At 48.3% G+C, this 18,192-nt stretch overlaps 1 protein-coding gene across 2 annotated transcripts in view; it reads left to right on the top strand.

Annotated features, from left to right (window-relative positions):
- Positions 1–18,192, top strand: part of HMG20A (high mobility group 20A) — a 97,742-nt gene that overhangs the window by 62,096 nt on the left and 17,454 nt on the right. For both annotated transcript variants that reach the window (XM_032799780.2, XM_032799779.2), the window contains exons 3-7: positions 222–314; positions 2,386–2,533; positions 5,273–5,485; positions 14,573–14,705; positions 17,377–17,408. In XM_032799780.2, the coding sequence (XP_032655671.1) occupies positions 226–314; positions 2,386–2,533; positions 5,273–5,485; positions 14,573–14,705; positions 17,377–17,408 (615 nt within the window). In that variant the 5' untranslated portion in view covers positions 222–225. The remainder of the gene's footprint in view (positions 1–221; positions 315–2,385; positions 2,534–5,272; positions 5,486–14,572; positions 14,706–17,376; positions 17,409–18,192) is intronic.

The raw sequence follows: 18,192 nt of genomic DNA, 5'->3' as shown, positions 1-18,192 counted from the left end.
GCTGCAAATGCTGCAAATGTGGCCACACTGCAGCGCTGGTAGCTGTCAGTGTGGCCACACTGCAGCGCTGTTCCTACACAGCTGTACGACCACAGCTGTAACTCCCAGCGCTGCACATTTCCAAGTGTAGCCATACCCTTAGAAAGACAGATCATTAAATGGGCAGGACACTTGTGAGAAGTAATTCAAATGTTAATCTTGCTTCCACTTTCTCTTCACAGAGGTATGGAGAGCTTGATGGCTGGCTCATCCCTACCCCCACTGTTTGCAGATGATGATGGCTCAAAGGAGAGCAGTGATATGCCCACAACTGGGTAAGCAACTGCTGCTCTAAACTCAGCTCACAGCTATTCTCTCTTTGCAGAGTCTCCAGAGAAAGTACTCCTGATTGTACACTCTTGCTACTCAACCGATTGAGCACCATTTATTTTCACTTTCACGTATACTCTTCTGGTACTTGTAAAATCTTGTTTTCCAAGGACAGCCTTCTAGAGTGGGTCTGCAGATAATGGTGATTGTTTTCTTTATTGTGCTCCAGTGGCACCACTGAATTTCTGTTAAAGATGCATTCTTGATTAAGGAATGTCCAAGAACAGAACTGATAAATGAATACTCTTCCTGTCTATCAAACAAATTGTCCTTATTTGCACAGGCTATAAAGCAGTGGCCTTGTCTTAAGGACTCAAGGACAAAAGATTAGATTCTTTTTCAGGAATACCTTTTTTTTTTTTTAAAGCATTGTTGTGCTTTAACAGGTTTCTTTTCTATTCTTTAGACCTCCAAGGGGAAAATTCAGATCTAGAATAAGCAAGTGCAATTCTATGTAATTAAACATAGAGGCATCTGCTTGTACCAGGTCTGAACTTGGCCCCACATCTCTGGACCTCAAGATTTGCTGACGCCAAGTGCAGTGCACGTAGGAATCTTGACGTGCTGTTAGGAGGGATTAAGGGAATGATCTTTCATCACCTCTCATTGAAAGTCCACACGCCACACTCACAATTTTTCCTACTCTGTGTTTGTTAGTAAACTGGAAGGTTGTGATGCCTGAAGTGGGTTAAAATCTGACAAGTGACTGAAAATATCATTGTGGGGTTCTATAGGCTCTCTCTCTCTCTCTCTCTCTCTCAATATGCTTATGCTTAGTGTATAATAAACCATTTTTGTTTTTTCTAACTGCTGGCTCTGCAATCTCAACCTGAGATCTGAAAGTCAAGCCTGTCTCTTTCTGGGTTGTGTATCATTATCAGTAAACCTGTACTGACCAATGTGTATTTCAGGATAAGGTGCTATAGAGGTGTACAACTCTCTGTACATGAAAATTAAAATTCTGCAGTTGGTACTTGGTTAACACATCTGATGTTGCACAAATCAGAATAAGAATTAATCTCGCTTTGTTGTAGCTATGTTAGCTCAATATTGCTAACAGGAGAAAAAAGTAGTAAAAAATTGTTTGTCCATTGACTAAGCAGCTATCGCTTTGAATATACACAGGGAGCAGATCTCAAAATTGTACAGATCTATGAATTGTTCCTTTAAGAACAATGGTTAGAATGACCAGTGGATTGTTGCCCTAAAACAGCAAATTCACAAGATCCATGCTGAACTCTGGGGATCCACATAAATCATGTACCTCCATATAGCTGCACTGTTGACCTCCATACCACAGGCAGCCTGATTCCTGCAGGGTGGTGCCATTGAATGAAATGCCACCTTCAGCATCTCTTAATTGAAGAATAGCAGCCATTCAGGGGCCTAGTGGGAACTAATGATACAGGAGTCTGCTTCAGATATCCAGGTGTGTCAACAGGAGACAATACTGCAAAGAGTTCCATCCCAAATCCCATGGAACCCCAATGGCACAGAACACTTATACAAGGCTATAGGAAATGCATACAGGAAGATGCAATCACTTGGAGGAGGATGAAGATGATAAGACTCTCTACTCTGTACCTTCTTTATCATTCTGCTGGTGTTTCCCTGAACACAGCTGCAGGGTTCATGTGTTTTCATTCCTGCTCTCTACCTCCCTTTATATGACTGCATGTTTGATTATTATTTGAAACAGATTTAGTTTTGTTTGTATTTGACTTATGTAAGCACAAGTTTCTCCAAAAGTTAGTTTTCTTAGGACTGTTTTGTCTCCATCAGGACCTAGAAGAGCTTTATCGAAATCCCTGGTAACTGCTGTAGACAGTGGCCTGGAAATCACATAGCCAGATGGAACATACAGCTGTCTGAGTTGCTGTTTTTGTAATGTCTCACCTTTTGTCTGGCCTCAAAGTTGCATAATATTTTCAACATCATTGCACAGTTCAGGGGAGCAGAGGAGAAGTAGATTACCACGATTATGCCTGCGCTTTCTCACACAACTTGATTTTCCAGGTTAACCCACTCTGAGGGGTCATATGGTGGAGGAGCTTCGCAGTCTGTGAACAATCCAGAGTTTGTGGAGGACTTGTCACAAGTTCAGTTGCTGCAAAATGAGTCTTCTAATACAGCTGAAAGCAGCGAGCAGAGACTTGAAGAAGAGGTGAGCTGAAATAATATAGTCAACTCAAATGACTTACTGATTGAGAGAGCAAAGAACGGGCTCTCCCCCCCCATCTGTCACTTTATTCATTCAAGTTTTTTCTAATAGGATACCAGTTTTCATCCATCCACTATATCCATGAGGCTGTTTTTCATCTCTTTACTTTCTGTAGTGTGACAGGGTGGGGTCGAATGGCTACAGGAGAGTGATAGAAGGCAGATATATTAGCCTCAGATTAAGCAGGTCCCTTTTCCCTGGGTAAGGTAACAGGAGCGGTTCCAGAACAACCAGGGACTTGCTGGAACCAGTTGAGGAAGGCAGGCTAATTAGGACACCTGGAGCCAAATAAGAAGCTGCTAGACTCCATTAAGACAGGCAAGCTAATCAGGGCACCTGGTTTAAAAGGGACCTCATTTTAGTCAGTGAGGGGTGCACAAGGAGCTGAGAGTGAAAGGGTGTGCTGCTGGAGGACTGAGGAGTACAAACACTATCTGGTATCAGGAGGAAGGTCCTGTGATGAGGATAAAGAAGGTGTTGGGAGGAGGCCATGGGGAGGTAGCCCAAGGAGTTGTAGCTGTCATACAGGTTTTACACAAAACACTGTAGACAGCTGTGATCCACAGGGTCCTGGGCTGGAACCTGGAGTAGAGGGCGGGCCTGGGTTCCCCTCATCCCCCCAACTCCCTATTGGATACAGGAGGAATTTACCTGGACTGTGGGTCCCACCAGAGGGGAAGGTCCCTGGCCTGTCCCCCGATCCACTAGGTGGGTCAGCACAGACCGCGTGGATTGTTCTCCTTCCTTTTCCCTATACTGGCCAGTGATAAGGTTAGCTGAGTGAACGGCAGGTTTGAGCCACTAGCAAAAGTGGCCAAACTGAGGTCTGCGTGAATCTCTGAGGCGAGCAAATCCTCCAATAAGTGCAGGACCCACCAAGGCAGAGGAGGAACTTTGTCACAATAGCTATTTCTCCTCTGTTGTGCAACCGCATTCCTATAGTCAGGAAAACATAGCAGGCAGACCCTCCAAGAGTGATATCTGTGACACTCCCTAGTTTAGCAAATAGAGATTTCTATTTCAGTGGTTTGCATACCTTTCCTTCTTTCATTTCTCTGGGGAAATAGTACAATCTAATGGTTTGAGTAGGGGACCGAGACTCAGACCTGAGTGCTATTCCCTGTTCTTTCCGTGCCTGATTTACTTTGTAACTTTGAACAAGTCGCAACCTCTCTGTGCTTCCATTTCCATATCTGTAAAATGGGGATAATCATACTTATCCACCTCTATAAATGTTTTGAGATACTCTAATGAAAGGTGTAAGTGTTGCTAATGCTTCTTAGACTGGAGTTGTGTATCATCTTTACTGATATTGATGATTTAGAATGTTTAAGAACTGAAGCAAATATTTAATCTCAAAGTGCTTTTACACAGGCAGATGCTGTGTCCACTCTTGAAGCTATATTCAGTTTTGATGACCTCATCTCAAAAGAACTACAACAGAAGCAGTGAAATGCCAAAGAAAGGCAATCAAAGTAATAAAAAGCCTTCCATTCCAGGAGATATTAAAAGAATGGATAGATGATAGCACTATATAGCATAAGAAGATAGCATTGTCCAGAGATTATTACAGAAACATGGAATTCAGAAAACTCAAGCAAATCATTTAACTGCCCTGCTTCAGAGTTTCTCCACCTATAAACTAGGGACAATACTCAACTGCTTCTGTAAAGCTCTTCAAATTTCTGATGAAGGGAGTTTTAAAAGTTCAAAGCAATTTATAATGATATCCGAAGCAACAGTGAGCATGGGAGGGAAAGCCCAGAAGTACAAACTTGTTTACATTATTCCATGATACAAGAATACTGGGAAACATAACATCCGAATGCAAAAGATCAGAAGGGGAAATATTTGTTAATATACAGTATGGTAGATAATATGTGAAACTTTCTACAATAAGATACTGGGGAAACAGCTTTGTAAATTTCCAAAATTATTAGACACTTCGTTTAGAATAAGAATAATATCTGCAGTTACGACAAAGTGGGTATTGACTCACAAAAGCTCGTGCTCCAATACGTCTGTTAGTCTATAAGGTGCCACAGGACTCTTTGCTGCATCTGCAGTTACATTAGCTAGGATGACAGTTTCATGAGCATTTACTCCTCGTGCTTCATGGCATAAAATGATTATAGGCTGTGGTCAGGAAGAAATATCCCAGGGCATAATATAGCACAATTGTCCAACTACACTGGTTTTGTTTGTTCGTTAGTTTCCCCACCCCCCTCCTTTTGAAGTAACTAGTATGTGTCCCTGTTAGAGATAGGACAGTGAAGAAGATAAGTTCATTACAGCGTGTGCTATGTTCCTAAATAAATGTTTCAGTGTCATTCAGTTGTACGATCTCAGTGTGATGATGCTGGTCTCAACTCACAGTCCAACAGCAGGAGAATCTTAGTGGGATGATGAAGATATCTTATTGTCCCGTGGACCTGCAGTGATGTTATAAAGCAATTTCTGATAATGAGGCTCATTTGTCTGGCTTTGTTTAGAAGAAGGTCAGGATTAGACTAAAGTGAAGTTTGAACTTTACAGAGAAGATAAGTGAAGAAGCTTATATTGCAGCCACATGCTCCTTATGAAAATGTTTGAGACGTGAATATTTGTTCCTTCCAGGGGTAAAATTATTTATTAGATTTTTTCCCCCCTTCAGTCTGAATTTTCTTCTGTTTCATTTTGCAGCAAAGAACTAAACGAGGAGGTTGGTCCAAAGGGAGAAAGAGGAAGAAACCCCTGAGGGACAGCAATGCCCCGAAATCCCCCCTCACAGGGTATGTGCGATTCATGAATGAGCGTAGGGAGCAGCTTCGAGCGAAGATGCCTGAAGTCCCTTTCCCAGAGATCACCAGGATGCTGGGCAATGAGTGGAGTAAGCTGCCTCCTGAGGAGAAACGGGTACCATTAACTTCCCTTTTCCTTGCTGGGGATTTGATTATTGTTTAATGGGAACACTATTGCTTACTGAGGAAGTTGACATCAGTGTTTGACTACGACAGTGTTTAGGGAGATGTTTTTAGGTGGGGTGCAAAGGCCCTTAAAGGAAGGAACCCTCTTGGGACCAAAGTATCTCTCCCCAGTCATTGCTGGTGGAAAATTACATAGGCCCTATAACCACTGCAAGGGTATATGCAGGACACGTGTGAATCTTTCAGAAGAGAAAGATAAGCAGACCAGAAGAGATGGGCTGCTCACAACTAGCTGGGGCAGAGCTGTTTTTTTGACAATATATTTGTCCATTTTCAAGGTCTGCTAGCCATATAAAGAAAGCATAGCTCTGTAAGCTGTGCTACTGAGAGTGTTTTGTTAATTTTAGTCTCTATAAAAATCTATCCAAGGAATGAGAATTTGTTTTCTTTCAACCAGAATATGGTGTATCTCTCTTCATCAGTCTACCTGGACCTTGTGCACTGTACCTCATATGTGAATTAAGGCAATGGCCAGCTTGGTCTCTTCCTTTACTTCCTTCCTCTGGAGCGGACACCAGCATCACTACTGAATTTGTACTATTTGTAGCTGATTTCTAGTTGGAGCGTATGGTGCTTCACTGTAGTTAAGATTGCATGAGAAGCTTTAAACCTTTATTTTGTAAAAATCTCATTGCAATGACAAAAACATAGAATATAATACTATTTGAATTTTTCATGCTTTTTGATGAAAAATGAATTGATACAAAGAGAATAAGAGCTCAGAAATCAATCCTTTGGGTGTTTTGTTTTGTTTTTTAAACAAAATGTCTCATTTTTTTTCTTTGTACCCTTTTTGCAAGAAATCAAAACACTCTGTCCTTTGTCCACATTGTTGCTTCTCATGTGCAGATTCCTAGAATATCAGTTACACATTGATAGTATTTGTCTGTAAAGCATTTGATAACATTTTAACCATAATAAAAAATGTGTGTTAAGGTCAACTTGCTGAATTTGATGACAAATCTGCTGCAGAATGATTGCGGTCACTCACTCCTAGGGGCAAAAAAAAAAAAAAAGACAGATACCCCCTTAACAAATAGCTCTATAGCCTAAGGAAGGCTGGGACAGAGAAGACCAGGTGTTCAGATCCTTCCTCTTTTAACTGCTGTTTAAATTCCTGTGGAATTCACTGGACTACCCTTATTATTGAGTCAGATCGTGAATCCAAACCTAGAAGACAGGGAAGGCCTGCTGAACACTTCCCCCCGCCCACCTGTCCCTCCCCCCATCCCATTTTTTAAAAATAAGTTAGCAGATTGCTTATGCAAGAACAATCCAGGCCTGGCACCCAGGTCATGACAAACCCCAGTCTTATCCACTGCACCACACTGCCTTTCAGTGTGACTAAATTAGGTTTTGGGTCTCCTAGCTTTAACCACTATGCACCACACTCTTCTTCCAGAGTCAGGAATCAAATCCAGAATTCCTGATCATCAATATTCTACTGCTGACTAGAGAGTACATGTATAACCCAGTGGGAAAGCATGTTTCAAGTTTCTCTCCATTGGCTGGTCTCCAAAGGGACAAGCAATTACTCCTGTCAATCAAGTGACAGCAGTCTAGATATGGATCTTTCTCCCCATATCAGGGGAGCTCTGTACTAAGGTACGCCAAAGCTGTATAACAATAACTAGAAAACTGGCAAACAAAAACTGCATTTAGTGGCAGGCAGGGTTGCAGCAGGACACTTGCTATCCACCCAAAACCATAAAAGGACGGCTATAAGAAGTTTAGGGGGTAAGACTTGTGCATTCCTTTCCACCTTCAGGTTGCCTACAACATTGTCAATAATTCACTCTAATGCTCCATAAGGCTTTCATTTCCATCTCCAACAGATACTCAGAAGTAATATATACTCCAGTGTCATCAAACTTGCAAAATCTTAATAGTGACCTCAACAGTGTTAAGGCAGAATAATGTTCCAAATGCATGGAATGTGTGATAGCCAGATGTACTGATCTGTTGATATAATGGATATAAAAGCATATGAGGTCACTGTTAAGGTTTTGCCTGAGTAGTATGAATAGGTTTGCATAATACTGCATGATATAAACTTGTATGGGGAAAAAGCCTTAAGCATATTGTACTGAAACATGATAGCAGGGAAGAGAGCCTTTTGGCAAAAGGATCCCATTAATTCCCGTGTTGTGTTATGACTATTCTTTGAGTGGTTTGCAGTCCAGCAGTTTCCTTATATTGTTCAAGAGCTCTCTCCCTTAAGCAGATGTATGAAAATGCTTCAAGATTATTTCTTAAAAAATAGACTGAAATATCACTAAGGCTTAAACTGACACACTCCTCTTGGTCCTATTCTCTCTGTAAGCTGTTCTCTCATAGTAGCTACATCTGTCTCCCCTATCAGATGAGAGGACAAGATGCAGCATGGTATTGGCCTTTCTTCTAGGGGTCTGAAGGTGAGAAAACACAATTCTTCTTCGAGTGCTTGCTCATATATATTCCAATTAGGTGATTCCCAATTAGGTGTGCGTGACCCGCATGCACGTTCGTCGGAGACTTTTTACCCTACCAACACTCGGTGGGCCGGCAGGTCACCCTCTGGAGTGGTGCCGCTGTGGCGCCTGATATATACCCCTGCCGGCTCATCCGCTCCTCAGTTCCTTCTTACCGCCAGTGTCGGTCATTGGAACAGTGGAGCGCGGCTTAGCTGATCTCCACCTCCCTAGCTGCCTCCTTGCTTGTTTATATAGTTATTGTTTACACAGTTCGTTTTCTATAGTTCTAGTTAGCATTTAGATTAGTAGTTCTTATAGTTGTGTATATAGTTAAAGAGGATCGGGGGCTCGCCCCTTCTCCTGCCCCGTTACTGGGGCCCATGCCCGGTTCACCAGGCTTCAAACCCCTCGCGGTCTGTCATCGGCCGATGCCCACAGGAGATCCGCACGACTCCTGTTTGAAGTGCCTGGGCGAATTCCACCTTGCGGACAAGTGCCGATCTGCAAGGCGTTCAAGCCCCGGACAAAGAAAGAGCGGGACGTTCGCCTGAAGCAACTTTTGATGGAGGCAGCTCTAACTCCTCCATCCTCGGCACTGACTCCGGCACCGGGAGCAAGTGCCTCCTCCTCACCGGAGCGCCCAGCTCAAGTAAAGACTCCTCGGCACCACCCTTCACCGGCCCAACCTTCTGGCCAGCACCGCTCCCTCTCCCCGAGGAGCAAGAGACACAAGGCTCCTGCGGCACCTATAGCTACGCCGCAGTCAGAGCGTACATCCAAGACGGACTGCCCGGCACCGTCAACTGCCACGGCACCACTTGTCTTCACACAGTTGATTCTGGTCTCACAGGAGCCGTCAAGTCCGGTGCCTACCAGCTCCCCGGTGCACGCTGCAATTGAGCTCGTCGTGCCCTCCACACCAGAGACCTTCTCCACGGTGCGGGACCTAATTGCTCTGACAGAGCCTGAGCTGCACCAACCCCCGGCACCGCCGGTGCAGGTTATTCAGTCGTTGGTCAAGCCCACCATGGTGCAACCATCTTCCCCGGGCACCATCGAACACCATCGGTCCCGATCTAGATCCCACGGTCACTCTCGGTCCCGACATCGCTCCCGATCCCGGCGCCACTCGCAGTCCCAGTACTGCTCTCCATCTCGGTACCGGTCGTACTCGCGGCACCGCTCGAGATTCCAGTCTCCATCGTGGTACTCTCGGCACCGGTCCAGATCCCGGCACCGCCGTACCTCTCCCAGCCAATCCCGGCTTGATGACGTAAGGCACCGGTCGACCTCCCGGCACCGCGCTGGTTGCAGGTCCCGATCCTGCTCCCGGCACCACCACGATTCCCGGTACCGTTCACCGGTGCCGCGCAGAGATGAGTTCTGTGGACGCAGAGACCTGGTCCAATCAACTTCAGCTCCTCCATGGCCTTCATGTCATCTGTCCGCCTCCTCCCATGCAGACAGTGCCTCCTATGGGAGTTCAGATACGCAGGCCCACCCGGACCATGGGCCTCCTCAATGGTCTTTTTGGACACCTTGGGCCTATCATCAAGCCCAAGGTGAACCAACGGGTCCCTCACGCTCTGGTCACTCAGAGCACCGTGCGCCCGAGGCCACAGTCAGCAGATCCCCCTCCGCCCGCTGGTACGGAAGAAACCAGTGCGCACGCACCGGAGCAGCATGATGTTCCGGAGATGGAGGTCCCCCAGGATGAGGCGTCAGTCCAGGACCCACTCGTCCCAGGGCTGTCATCCTCCTCTTCCCCGGATGAGGCGGTAGCAGGCACAGCATCGTTGGGGCCACCTCCGATTGACCTCCGGTCACACCAGGATCTTCTGCGGCGTGTTGCCCAGAATATCAACCTTCTAGTCGAGGAGGTTCCCGAGGTGGAGGACCCAGTGATTAGCATATTATCTGCAGAAACACCAACTAGAGTGACTCTCCCCTTCATCCGTTCGATCCAGGCTAGAGCGGACACTATCTGGGCAATCCCCAGCTTCCATTCCACCCACAGCCAGGGGAGTAGAACGAAAATGCATGGTGCCTTCTAAGGGGTATGAGTACCTCTATGTGCACCCCGCTCCCTGTTCATTGGTGGTACAATCAGTCAATAAACGGGAGCGTCACGGCCAACAAGCCCCCGCACCAAAATCTAGGGAGGCCAGGCGCATGGATTTGTTGGGCCAAAAGATCTACTCTGCCGGAGGCCTCCAGTTCTGCGTGGCGAACCAACAAGCCCTCTTAAGCAGATACAGTTACAATACCTGGGAGGCGGTCAGGAAGTTTACCAAGTTGGGTCCACAGGACTCCCGCCGGGAGTTTACAGCTCTCCTAGAGGAAGGGAAGAGGGTTGCGAGGACCTCCTTACAAGCCTCACTAGATGCCGCCGATTCGGCAACTAGAACAGTCGCCTCTGGTATAGCCATGCAACGTATTTCATGGTTGCAAGTGTCCAGCCTACCACCTGAGCTGCAACACACCATACAAGACTTGCCATTTGATGGACAAGACTTGTTTTTGCAAAAGACGGACCCCAGACTACAGAGTCTAAAGGACAACCGAGTCATTATGCGTTCGTTGGGAATGCATACACCCCAGACCCAAAGACGGTCATTCCACTCCCAACCTCAGCACCCTTACCCCCCGCCTTGGCCAAGACAAGATTTTGCCCGAAGACGAGGTCGTACTACCCGCAGACGTCAGTCTGGACCTCAAGGAGGTAACAATTCCCGTCCTGCCAAACCAACACCGGGACCCAAAGCAAACTTTTGAGGGTGCGCCCGAGAGCAGTATATCAATTGCCTCCCCGGATCCCTTGCAGTTCTACAACCGCCTTTCCCCGTTCCTCCCTGCGTGGTCCCAGTTGACTTTAGATCGTTAGGTCCTACGTACGGTGGAGTTTGGATACCATCTTCAGTTTGTTTCACCCCCTCCCTCCTACCCCCCCTCCTTATCCCTCTTCAGGGACCCCTCTCACGAGCAACTCCTCATCCAGGAGGTTCACAGGCTCCTCTCAATCGGAGCTATAGAGGAGGTACCAGAGGAATTAAAGGCCAAGGGGTTTTACTCCTGATATTTCCTGATTCCCAAGGCAAAAGGGGGCTTCCAGCCCATCCTGGACCTGCGAGGACTGAACAAGTTCATCAAAAAGTTCAAGTTCCGCATGGTATCCCTGGGAACCATCATTCCTTCCCTGGATCCCGTAGATTGGTACGCCGCTCTCGACATGAAGGACACATATTTCCACATTGCAATTTATCCCCCACACAGGAGGTATCTACGCTTTGTGGTAAATCAGGGTCACTACCAGTTCACTGTCCTCCCCTTTGGTCTTTCCTTGGCCCCTCGGGTCTTCACGAAGTGTATGGCGGTCGTCACTGCTTCCCTGCGCTGTCATCGAATACACGTCTTCCCTTACCTCGACGACTCGCTTATCTGAGAGGCCTCCGAAGCACAAGTCATCAGCCATGTCACCATCATCAGGGAGTTGTTCATGCGTCTAGGCCTGATCATCAATTTGGACAAGTCCACTCTGGTGCCGATGTAGAGGATAGAATTTATCGGGGCAATGCTGGACTCCAACCTTGCAACGGCCAGTTTACCCCCACACCAGTTTCAGGCCATAGTCTCCCTTGTCCAAAGTCTTCAGAGTTTTCCAACTACCTCTGCTTGTACTTGCCTTGCTCTCCTCGGGCACATGGCTGCATGCACATTCGTCACAAAGCATGCCAGACTGCGAATGCGTCCTCTACAAATCTGGCTCGCCTCCGTCTATCGGCCAGGCAGAGACGCCATAGACATTATTCTGACAGTTCCCCCGAGCGTTCTAGTCTCCCTCGACTGGTGGAAGACGTCATCCTGAGTGTGTGCAGACCTGCCGTTTCATCCCCCCCAGCCCTCCATGTCCCTAGCAACGGACGCGTCCTCACTGGGCTGGGGTGCTCACCTAGGGCACCTTTGCACTCAAGGCCTTTGGTCACCCCGGGAACTGACGTTTCACATCAATGTCTGAGAGCTAAGAGCGGTCCAGCTGACATGCCAAGTGTTCCAGCGCCATCTACAGGGCCGTTGTGTTGCAGTATTCACGAACAACACAACGGCCATGTATTACATCAACAAGCAGGGAGGGACACGGTCCTCCCCCTTGTGTCAGGAAGTGATCCGACTGTGGGACTTCTGCATAGCCCACTCCAGAAATCTAGTGGCCTCCTTCCTCCCAGGAGTGCGGAACACACTCGCAGATCACCTGAGCAGGTCCTTCCTATCACACGAATGGTCCATCCTTCCGGACGTTCTCCATTCGGTTTTCCGGAGGTGGGGCTTTCCCCACATAGACCTGTTTGCATCCAGAGTGAACAGGAAATGCCAGGTTTTCTGCTCCCTACAAGGTCGCTCCCTGGGCTCCCTGTCAGACGCATTCCTGATTCTGTAGACAGGCCACCTCTGTTATGCCTTTCCACCATTTCCTCTCATCCACTGAGTCCTACTCAAGCTCCGCAGGGACAAAGCCTGTCTTATCCTGATCGCCCCGGCTTGGCCGAGGCAGCACTGGTACACCATGCTGCTCAACCTGTCCCTGTCAGACCCAGTTCCCCTACCGCTGTGGCTGGACCTGATCACGCAAGACTTTGGCAGGCTGCACCATCCGGACCTGCAGTTCCTCCATCTGACAGCATGGCTGCTGTCTGGTTAAGCCAATCGGAGTTGCGTTGTTCCACCACAGTGCGACAGGTGCTGCTTGGAAGCAGGAAGCCCTCCATGCGATCGACATACCTCGCTAAATGGAAGCGCTTCTGCCACTGATGCGCCCAGCAGGGCCTTTCTCTGCATTCTGTATTAGTCTCCACTATCTTGGACTACTTATGGTCCCTCAAAGAGCAAGGTCTGGCAATCTCCTCTCTATGAGTGCATCTTGCAGCTATTTCCACCTTCCCTCCTGGGGAAGCTGGCAGTTCCGTTTTTTCCCACCCTATAGTTTCCAGATTCCTCAAAGGCTTGGAGTGACTCTACCCCCAGGTCAAACGCCCTACCCCTACCTGGGATCTGAACCTCGTCTTAACCAGGCTCATGGGGCCCCCCTTTGAGCCTTTATCCACATGCTCACTGCTGTACCTGTCCTGGAAGACAGCATTCCTAGTTGCTATCACCTCGGCTAGATGAGTCTCAGAACTTCGAGCATTGACTGTGGATCCTCCGTATATGGTGTTCCATAAAGACAAGGTATAGCTGCGACCACACCTGACGTTCCTCCCTAAGGTTGTCTCCGCCTTTCACGTTAATCAGGACATCTTCCTGCCAGTCTTTTATCCAAAGCCGCACTCATCGCGACGGGAACAGCAGCTGCATACTCTGGATGTCTGTAGGGCTCTCGCCTTTTACATCGAGAGGACCAAACCCTTCCAACGCTCACCTCAGCTATTTGTAGTGGTGGCGGAACGTATGAAGGACATGGCAATCTCTTCCCAACGTATTGCATCTTGGGTGACATCCTGTATTCGGGCTTGCTATGACTTGGCTCATGTTCCGACTGGTCACCTCACCGCCCACTCTACTCGGGCTCAAGCCTTGTCTGCCGCGTTCTTGGCCCATGTTCCGATACAGGAAATCTGCCGCGCAGCCACCTGGTCTTCCATCCACACCTTTGCATCGCACTATGCATTGGTCCGGCAGTCCAGAGATGATGCTGCCTTCGGCTCAGTGGTCTTACATTCTGCAACGTCTCACTCTTACCCCACCGCCTAGGTAAGGCTTGGGAATCACCTAATTGGAATGGATATGAGCAAGCACTTGAAGAAGAAAAGACGGTTACTCACCTTTGTAACTGTTGTTCTTCGAGATGTGTTGCTCATATCCATTCCACACCCGTCCTCCTTCCCCACTGTCGGAGTAGCCAGCAAGAAGGAACTGAGGAGCGGATGGGCCAGCAGGGGTATATATCAGGAGCCATAGTGTCGCCACTCCAGGGGGCGACCTGCCGGCCCACCGAGTGTTGCTAGGGTAAAAAGTCTCCGACGAATGTGCACGCGGCGCGCGCACACCTAATTGGGAATCACCCAATTGGAATGGATATGAGCAACATATCTCGAAGAACAATAGTTACAAAGGTGAGTAACCGTCTTTACTCTGCTCCAGGAAGACTGACACACCTTAGCAACAATCTGAGGTGATCCACAACCAGAGCTTTCTGTTCAACAGCACATAGTGCTGGCCACAAACATCCAGTTCATAAATATTTTCTGACTATGTGAAGATAGCATTTGGCTGCATTGAGTAGCCTGGTAGCAAGTCACCTCAGCATCTAAGTAAACTATTGCAATCAGTCTAGTAGGGAAGTAAATTTAACGGGATGATGATTTGGATAAAATGTTACTATTCTGGAGTGCTTCTCTCTCTGTTTTTATCCTTTCTTGCTTTGGTTATCCTTTCTCAGGTTTCTGTGTTCTGAATCTCTGAGGCATTCTCACTCATTTTTCTCCATTCCTTTCCTGTTTATCTAGGTAAGATGATCATGTATGTGATTGTTTGGGTTTTTGCTGAAGTAGTCTGTTTTCTTGTTGCAGCGCTACCTTGATGAAGCAGATAGAGATAAGGAACGGTACATGCGGGAACTGGAGCAATACCAGAAGACAGAGGCCTACAAAGTCTTTAGCAGGAAAGCACAGGACAGGCAGAAAGGCAAATCACACCGACAAGGTATTAAACCATAACAAAAATTGTGCCTTCATGAAAACTCTGCCCAAGTTCGGAAGAGAGGGTCACTAGGAGGGTGGTGAAGCACTGGAATGGGTTACCTAGGGAGGTGGTGGAATCTCCTTCCTTAGAAGTTTTTAAGGTCAGGCTTGACAAAGCCGTGGCTGGCATGATTTAATTGGGGATTGGTCCTGCTTTGAGCAGGGGGTTGGACTAGATGACCTGAGGTCCCCTCCCAGACCTGATATTCTATGATTCTATTCATACTGGGCTAGACAGACCATTGGTCTGGCCCAGCATGGCAATTCTGTTAGCCAGAGTAATAAACAGTAGACTGTTAGCTACAGTACTAAAATATCCCAGGCATATAGTCAACTTACAGGTGTCAGACACTTTTTTATAAAACCTGTGACTGTTATGCTGCTTAGAACATACACTTCTGTGTTTGCCTAGACCAGGGGTCGGCAACCTTTTAGAAGTGGTGTGCCGAGTCTTCATTTATTCACTCTAATTTAAGGTTTCGTGTGCTGGTAATACATTTTAATGTTTTTTAGAAGGTCTCTCTCTACAAGTCTATATATTATATAACTAAACTAGTGTTGTTTTGTAAAATAAACAAGGTTTTCAAAATATTAGAAGACATTCATGTAAAATTAAATTAAATGTTGATCTTATGCCGCGCCTACTGCTGGTCTGGGTTCTGTTCACCTAGGCCGGCAGTGGGCTGAGTGGGGCCTGTGGCCGGGACCCCAGCTGGAAGGGTCTGGCCCAGGAACCCAGACGGCAGTGGGCTGAGCAGCTCCAGCCACTGCCACCAGGGGTTCCATCCGCCAGCTCCTGCCAGCTGGCATCCTGGCTGCTGGACCACTCAGCCGCTGCCAGTCTGGCGCGGCCCTGCCCACATACAGTGGGTACCTACCTCTCCCTGTTCTGGCCATTCTTTCCTCTCTTTGCACTGAGCTGAGGGTGGGAGTGGACTGAGCACAGGGCTTGGGGTGAAGGTCTGGCCAGGAGCTGAATGAGGAGGGGCTCAGGGTTGGAGCAGAGGTTTGGGTGTGGGGACTTACCTGGTCAGCTCCCATTGGTGTGAGGGGTGCAGGGGGAATGTGAGTGGGGGTGCAGAGCTCCGTTTGTGCTCAGGGTGGGAGTGGGGATGTGCAGGGTGCATGGGATGTGGGGGGTGCAAGAGTCAGGGCAGAGGGCTGGGGGCATGTGAGGGTGGTGCAGGTGTCAGGGTAGGGGGGCTGGGGATGTTGGGGGGCCAGAGTCAGGGCTTGGTCATGGGAGGGTGTGAAGGAGTCAGAGGGCTGGGTGGTACCGGGCTGAGGGCAGGGTCTGGGGGCTATGTGGGGCTGCAAGGCTCAGGGCAGAGGCTGTGTGTGTGGGACAGGAGAGCTCAGGGCAGAGGGCTGGGTGACTGCCCCCCCCGAACCCCCAACTCCCCCCCCACTCCTGGTCCCAGCTACCCCTCCTGGGACCGCACTCTCTATCTAAGCCTCCCTGCCCCGTGTCCTTTGACTGCCCCCCTAGGACCCTACCCCCTACCTGTCCCCTGACTACCCCAACCCTTATCCAGACCCCTGCACCCAGACAGAACCCCCTGGACTCCCATGCCCCATCCAACCGCTCCCCGCCCCCTGATAGGACCCCGAGAACTCTGGACCCATACAACGCCCCCCGTTCCCTGCCTGCCCCAACCCCTCTCCACACCCTTACTTCCTGACAGCCCCGCCCCCAGAACTCCCGACTCATCCAACCCCCCACAGCTCCTTGTCCCATGACCACCTCCTCCAGATACCCCCGCCCAACTGCCCCCCAGGAGCCTCCTTGCTCCCTGTCCCCTGACTGCCCTGACCCCTATCCACCCCTCACCCCCTAACAGACCCCAGGACTCCCATGCCCCATCCACCTCCCCTGCTCCCTAACTGCCCCCTCCAGAGACCCCTGCCTCTAACCAACCCCCGGATCTCACCCCCCCATTCAACCCACCCTGCTCCCTGTCCCCTGACTGCCCCCAACCCTTATCCAACCCCCTGTTGCAGCCCTGGACCTCTTACCATGAGGCTCCCCGCTCATCTGGAGTTTTGTCACTATCATGCGTGTGCAGCCCCGCCCCGCCCCGCCCCTCAGAGCACTGTACACATGGCGGCATGGCTCTGGATGAGTGGGGAGCGATTTTCTCTCTCCACGGAGCCAAACACTGCCCCACGGGAGCGCGCAGCCCCGGCCCCCAGAGTGCTGCGCACGTGGCGGCAGGGCTCCAGGGGAGGGGGGGAAGGTGGAGGAGGGGCCGATGGCTTGGTGCGCTTGGCCGGTGCTCCGACCAGGGAGCGCGGACCCTGCAGCTTGCTGCATCGGCAGGATTTTTAATGGCACACTGGAGTCGTGGCAGGCTCCAGCGTGCCATTAAAAATCAGCTCACGTGCCATCTGTTGCCGATCCCTGGCCTAGACCAGTGTGCATGTGAGTATGCAGAGTGATTAGGTTCATGTACACACTACTGTGCCTTGTGACAGGTGCATTATTAAAACCTAAGGTAGATAGAGATGCTGTGTGCTAAAGCCCTGATAGTATAACTAGACAGATTGTGTAGTGTGCTTTTGGGTTATACAGCTAACTTTCTCCTTCAGTTCTCTTTCATTCCAAGATCATCTTATCTTTTTGTTTGTTTCAGATGGAACGCGACAGACTGCCCACAACCATGAGGTAAATACCTTGCTTTCTTCTACACAGCAGGGTGCAGAACCACAGCTGGTGAAAATTTTCATTGAAGTCAATGGAGTTATGACAGTTTACACAAGCTTAGGTTCTGCTCTAGATGTAGATTTATGCGAATTTCTATACAGTTTTTTTGAGGTCGTGTGCGTAGATGATCCCCATGGCCAAAGAATCAAAAGTGAATAGCAATTGAGTAATTTATTACTATTTTTGGTGCTTTCTGCTAAATCAGAAGCTAGTCCATGCAGATATAAGTTATCTGAAACAAAATGGAAATGGAGTTTAGAGTTTGTTTTTAAAAGGGCTGAGGCCCAGCCTCTCCTTTTGTAGGAATAATTTGCATTGCAAAACATACACCTGTGATTTGGAACCTCAGAACAAATTCTGAGTATACCTCAGAATAATTGTCTTTTTTGTACTTGAGGCGTATGTGTAATTCAACTTCAGGTGCAAAATTGCAGGTGAAAATTTTGGCAGCAGAAATGCCTACAAATGCGAAACTGTTCTTTTGAAAATTTGACATGTAATGTCTAGGACATCCGTATGGTCAGTTTGAGACATAGACTGATCATGCACAAATAAGTCACACCTCTAGGTTATTGTTCCAGTACACCAACCACCATGTGGTCTCTTCCAGGGTAAGGGAGAGGAATGGCCAAGTTATTGGGAGACCTGTTGTAACACCTCTTAGCATACCGAATAAGTGAATAGTAATGAAAAAACTGCCTTGCTGTTACAAGACTCTAGATTCCCTGATGTAAAACAGACACTA

The sequence above is a fragment of the Chelonoidis abingdonii genome, chromosome 9, assembly GCF_003597395.2.
Source record: "Chelonoidis abingdonii isolate Lonesome George chromosome 9, CheloAbing_2.0, whole genome shotgun sequence".
Classification (NCBI taxonomy): Eukaryota; Metazoa; Chordata; order Testudines; family Testudinidae; genus Chelonoidis; species Chelonoidis abingdonii.
The sequence above is the reverse complement of the archived record's forward strand: the minus strand, read 5'-3'. Positions and strand labels throughout refer to the sequence as shown.